Source organism: Acipenser ruthenus, chromosome 24 (assembly GCF_902713425.1).
Source record: "Acipenser ruthenus chromosome 24, fAciRut3.2 maternal haplotype, whole genome shotgun sequence".
Lineage (NCBI taxonomy): Eukaryota > Metazoa > Chordata > Actinopteri > Acipenseriformes > Acipenseridae > Acipenser > Acipenser ruthenus.
The window spans coordinates 1215913-1221912 of record NC_081212.1 but is presented as its reverse complement, the minus strand read 5'-3'; the positions used below and the strand labels follow the sequence as shown (position 1 = coordinate 1221912).

The 6000-nt window shown below is 39.8% G+C and overlaps 1 protein-coding gene across 10 annotated transcripts in view; it reads left to right on the top strand.

Annotated features, from left to right (window-relative positions):
* Positions 1-2168: 2168 nt before the first annotated feature.
* Positions 2169-6000, top strand: part of LOC117964284 (RNA-binding protein Musashi homolog 2) — a 159462-nt gene continuing 155630 nt past the window's right edge. For 5 of the 10 annotated variants that reach the window (XM_058997878.1, XM_058997876.1, XM_058997872.1 and 2 more), the window contains exons 1-4: positions 2169-2390; positions 2718-2758; positions 3122-3203; positions 3658-3742. In XM_058997878.1, the coding sequence (XP_058853861.1) occupies positions 2329-2390; positions 2718-2758; positions 3122-3203; positions 3658-3742 (270 nt within the window). In that variant the 5' untranslated portion in view covers positions 2169-2328. The remainder of the gene's footprint in view (positions 2391-2717; positions 2759-3121; positions 3204-3657; positions 3743-6000) is intronic. The other 5 variants (XM_058997879.1, XM_058997877.1, XM_058997873.1 and 2 more) reach the window with 1 other exon arrangement.

The following is a 6000-nucleotide window of genomic DNA, read 5'->3' as shown; positions in this document are numbered from 1 at the left end:
AGCCTACAGAACCTGCACAGATAGAGCTCCAGACGATAACAAATACAGGATTCATTGATAGATAGATAGATTTTTAAGGTGTGGCCAGGTGACCTAGTCAACTATTTCATAAGCACCCGACCCGGTCAAACGCGTAGTCTTTCTACCGGTACTCTCTCTGGGGCCTCTTTTTTCACGTTAGAAAAAATCAGTGCAGTAAAGCATTACAGACAAGTTTGTTGCCTTTTTTAGTTCTGAAAATGTGAACTATTATACCATTAAAACTTAGTGTGAATCTTCATCCCTGACCTTGCATCGAGGAGTCGAAGCCGCTTTGCATTGCAGATGTACTGACCTATTCCCACACAGAGCACAGTAAATGAAAGCATGATAATTATACAGTAATTTGTTGCTAGTAAGTTGTGTCTATTTATATTGAGTTAAGTGCCACTAAAGTCACTGTAGGTGGTGGCTATTGAACATGTGGATAGGAGGAAGTTATGTGATTAATTCAATATGTAGAAATGCTTACTGGAGTACACTATTAACCCCGTCATAAAAAGAGAACTCCAACTTACAGGTGACATTATTATTATTATTATTATTATTATTATTATTATTATTATTATTATTATTATTATTATACAACAATAGTAAAACACTGCAGTAAGATTCTTAAACAGCAGAGAGCGAAGTTAAATGTTTGCTGAAAGCAGATTCGGCAGTGCATGGGCTCATGTGCCTAACTGTCTTCCCAGCTCGCTGAAGTAACTCTGCATGCAGGAAGTTAAATCCAGCCTCTGAAAACCTGGTGCAAGTGAGCGAAACAGACTGCAAAGGGCTGGGGTTTCAGGTGGCTGCACAGATGACCTTTAAATGAGTGGCACTCTGTAGAATAAACGAGGGGCAGGCGCAGTGTCAGGGGGGCTCACTGAAGCAGGAACAGCTTTGGCGCTTGAATCCTTAGACAGCTTAATAAGGGTATTTTACCAAAGAGGACATTTAGTTACAGCGTTGGTTAAAAGCCATATATCTACCCTGGCAGCAAGCTGATGAAACCATTAGATTTGCTTTTGTGTCTCCCTGGATCCCGAAACAATGAATCTCACCTGTGCAGTTTATATATCTATGCAGTTGATTCTTTCTTAAATACCTGTTAGGTGTTATTGTGTATCACTGGAACATGTAGATCCTGTCGTAGTTAAGGGATGCCTGGAGGGTGTACTGGGAGCTCTTCTGAGATGCAGTCTAGGTTTTTACACCTGCGAAGGTGGCGGATGTCTCTGAGTTCACTTGATGTGTCCTCAGGTTATAGTTATTTCATTATAATGACAAACAAGTCAGTTATGTGCTGCTTCTGCACTGAGGCAGCGGAATCGTCATTCATAGACAGGGCGGAATGCGAATGGGAACCTTTGTGACGTCTGACATTCTAATCAAGAATCTGAAGCCCAGTAACATTGAATGGGAGAGATTCCACTTAACAGAAAATAAAAACAGTTATAATATATATGTATTTTTACACAGCTTAAGAACAGCTTTTGTCTGAAACGTCCTGAAATAAAATGATTTTTTAATCAATATATATATATATATATATATATATATATATATATATATATATATATATATATATATATAGATTAAAAACAAAACAAAACAAAACAAACAAACAAAATCAAAAACAAACAAATAATTAAGAAAAACGAATTATGCAATTTATTCAACTGGACAGCATATAAAATATCACAGGGAATGACATATCCTCTCCCGGGTCAAATGCAGCATACACATTTTTCAATGCATGTATTTATTTTGGATTTTTTTCAGTTTTTACATCATATGATTAAAACGCTTTGACCTTCAAACCCCTTTCTGTAGAACATCGTGAATTCGGAATTTAATGAATCTGGGAAAGCACGCCCTAGAACAAACTGGCCTCACCGCAATTCATTCAAAGTGTTATTTTCACGAGAAAAGCGAGGTTAAACTGGAAAAAAGGTTAACATCCACTCTGTTGTAGCTACTTTAAACTGCCCATGCAACACGAGTCTGCAGCCACTACTCTGCGTACGTGTTCGTCAATGCCAGCACTGTTATGGCCGTTAGGAGGCGTGGTCAGAACCCCTTGGGGGCGGGTTTTAAGCGTTGACGTCAATGGGATTGGTTACATGACGAGCCCCAGCTCCGCCCCGAGCGGGTCGGGGGGGAGGGAGCGAGGCTGAGCTGATCCCACGTGTGACGATCGCATTCCCGGCTCAGTAATATTCTCTTAGCGGGGCTTCGCTTAGCTTCTGCTCTGTCTGTGTGTGTGTTTGTTAGTTACTGCCTATATAGTTGGGTTAGAATATGGAGGGAGACGGGAGCCAAGTAACCTCTGGAAGTCCAAATGACTCGCAACACGACCCGGGGTAAGCAGGCAATGGCACTTTATAATAATAATAATAACATTGACAATAATTAAATGACAAAAATCAGTCCCAGTGTTATCATGCATGGTTTGTTTTCTTCCGGATTCAGTTAAGTTACCCCTTTGTTTGATTTTATTAGTAAAAAGGGCCTGTCCTTTGCTGTACTGTACTGCCAGACTGGCAATGCACATACACCGCGCTCTCTCTCTCTTTCTCTCTCTCTCTCGCTCCTCTCTCGTTTTCCTTAGCTAGCTTTTGTAAGTAGTTACACGTCAAAATGGCCGATCTGACATCTGGGCTCACTTCTGGTGTGTTTTCTTGTTCCAGTAAAATGTTTATCGGCGGCTTGAGCTGGCAGACTTCTCCAGGTGAGAGACTTTTTTTTTCCCCTGGCTTATTATGAGTACCTGTTTGTTGAGTTTGATTTTGCAAGCGATCGGACCTTGTTGTCTCTCGCCTCTCCAGCGATCTTGCGTGTATGCATGTCTGTGTATCTGTGTGTGTGTATGCATGTGTGTGTCTAGTATTACTAGCCTAATGCAATGTGTGTGTGTGTGTGTGTGTGTGAGACAGAGAGTGTGCCTGACTGCGCGCAAGGTTATGTTGATTGCCAGCATTAAAGTCCTCTATTTGTCCTCTGTTTCCATCGCGGGCTGCTTAAAAAATAAAGACATACCCTTTTACTGAATTTTCTTAATATTGCTTCTCTTCTGTGTTTTTTTCCCCCGCAGATAGCCTTAGAGACTATTTTAACAAATTTGGGGAAATTAGGGAATGCATGGTAATGCGAGATCCTACAACAAAACGCTCCAGGTAAGAAGATGGGCTTAGTTTTGTACTTTTTTTAAAGGTTAAAGTTAGCGCTATGGCAAAATATTAGGTTTAGGAAAACAACAACAACAAGAACCTAAAAAATGGCTTGTTTATTTATGTGCCAGGGCAAGCACTCGCACTGTTTGACATTGACTCGGCAGGTTCGATAACCATTCCTCGAAACTACAGCGGATAAAACAAATCGCATTTTTTTCTTTCTTAAAATACAGGCAAGACTTGAACATGCATATATATTATAAACGTTCTCAGTATGTTATTATATTAAAAAAGAAGGTAATTGTCTTATGACAACACGATAGACCAGAACAATAACGCGAGTCTGGCAGGTGGAAAAGGGCGTCTGTCTGGAAACCTTGGTGTCCAGCACTGTTTACGTGTCTCTTAATGTGTGTTTATATTTGTCATCACTTTCTGTTTCTTTGTTTCATTCCAGAGGTTTTGGGTTTGTCACGTTTGCCGACGCAGCCGGCGTCGATAAAGTGTTAGCGCAGCCCCATCACGAACTGGACTCCAAGACGGTATGTGTGCATGTTTTTTTGACGGTGCGGCGTTGTTATTGGCGTGTCCCCTTTTGCAGTGATGTGCAGTGAACTTGTGTGCGTGTGACTGTGTCATTAACTCATTTAAAGGGCCAGCGTACCCGTTATGGCCGTCCTGTAATAATATGAAACACTGTGTGTATTACCAGAGACCGAAACGTGTAATCTTTTTAACCCGTTCGCTGCCGGGTTATCCTTTTTATTTTTAATTGAACAGATCAAAATCCGCATTTTGACTGTTCATCCTAAACTAAGATATCCGAACGGGTCAAAATACTGTACTGTGCACAGCAGCAACGTGAAATTGACACTAGGTGAGAACTATTTAAGCCACACAGACATTTTACCATTCTTAATATAAGACACCCCTTTAAAATAGTGTATAACGTCTATCTGCGTTTGTCTCTTAATCCTGCACTTAATTTGTTTCATAATTTGATGGCGTGTTGTTTTTATTATTATTATTTAGATTACAAAATGTATGAATCACTGCTAGATGCGTAAAACGTTTACCTGCACCGCGACATTGACAAAAATAGGACAGAAATGTAATACAGTAGTTTTTTTTTAAAGCGATCTACGGATCTCCCTGTGCTCGCCGTTGCGTGAATGCTGATGAGAGGTTGTGTTACACGGTGTTCCGATTGGACACCTTGCGGTTCAGCTTGTTCCCCCACACAGGTGTAGCCAAGCCCAGACCGCTCAGTACCATGGAGTGTGTTTTCAATAACAAAAAAATAAAATAAAAAATAATAATAAAAAATAGGTGTTTACAAATATACAATTGTATTTATGAGCGAAATCATCGCATTTAAGAATTGCAAAACAAATAATTATTTTTCTGTGCTATTTTGTAGTTTGTGAAGTTAACCCCTACTTTTAATAAAATAAAATAAAACTTAAACCAGACACATCTCATTCAGCAGTTTTAAAAAAAAACAAACAAACCTGTGCATGGGGTGTGGAAAGTTTGAAGATATTTAATTGGACTATAAATACTGCGATAAAAATCAGTGCCATTAACCCAGTGTCCTTTTCTATAGTATTTCTCTGGACCTTTTCCATCGTCTGTGAATGGCACTGTGTCCCGTATTCCAGACTGGAGTGTCTGTGAATAGAATGGGAGTGCAGTGCGCTGCTGATGTGAGGCTTGCAATCCCACTGACTTATTTACAATCTATATCTACTTCCCTAATAGCAGCATAACGTACTCGTTACTTAATGATTTGTCATGTTAAAGACACTGCACTGCTTTATACGCTCAGACGGGTTACCTCCTTGCGCCCCTGCACCCATCTTAATGCGTATTGTGGCTTTTGTTGGGACTTCATTTATTTAGACTGTTCAGTCTAAAGTGTAATTTGCGAATCTGAAACGCCTCTTGTGGTGTGTGGGTTTTTAAATATTTTTAAGGGGGGATATTTTTTTTAATTTTTTTAATTTTTTTAATTTATTTATTTTTTTGTTTGGTGAAATGAGATTTTGACCTCAAACAATCACGCAAACGGTACGGGAGAAAGACCACACTGTTTGTGCACAACCATGCTGTCATGAGAGGAGAGAGAAAAAAAAAAGAATGTGCTTCTCTGGGGTTTGATGTCCCCTTCCTTGTGGGTTTGCAAATAAATCTCAGTGTTTGTTTGTCACACATCTGTATGTGAAATTGCCTGCGGATTTATTTATTGTTTAAGAAAAATATATGCACTAATAAATATCTTTTAAAATGTATAAATACATTTTTTTTTTAAAACATATTTGATGTAAGTCACCCGCACTCTTTTTTGGAGAATACATTTAAAAACACAGTGACCTCTCGCTGTCCCCCCGTTTGTGTCGTTAACCTCACAAGGCAATTGCATCCTGTAGCCAGTGCGGTGATAGCTTGAGCTCATGGCTCGTGTTCTCATAAGATTAAAGGGTCTCCCTGAGTAGCTGCTGCAGAGTGTCACCTCTTCCATTCAAAGCCATTTCTTATCTAAGGCTAATATTGAGACTGTGTTAAAGCTGACAGGTAGTTGCACATGGAGTTACACCTGCGCAGCAGAAAATCCATCCTCAGAGGCTGTGCCTCTCAACTCCGGTCCTCATGGGACTGCTGCACACTCCAGGTTTTAGTTTCAGCCAGGATCTAGTTTTATTTTATGTTATTTAATGTTTTAATTGTGAACTACAGCTTTTACAATGTATGTAAAGGCAACCACTGCTGGCTAATGCTGTAAGAAGTTATTCACCCCACT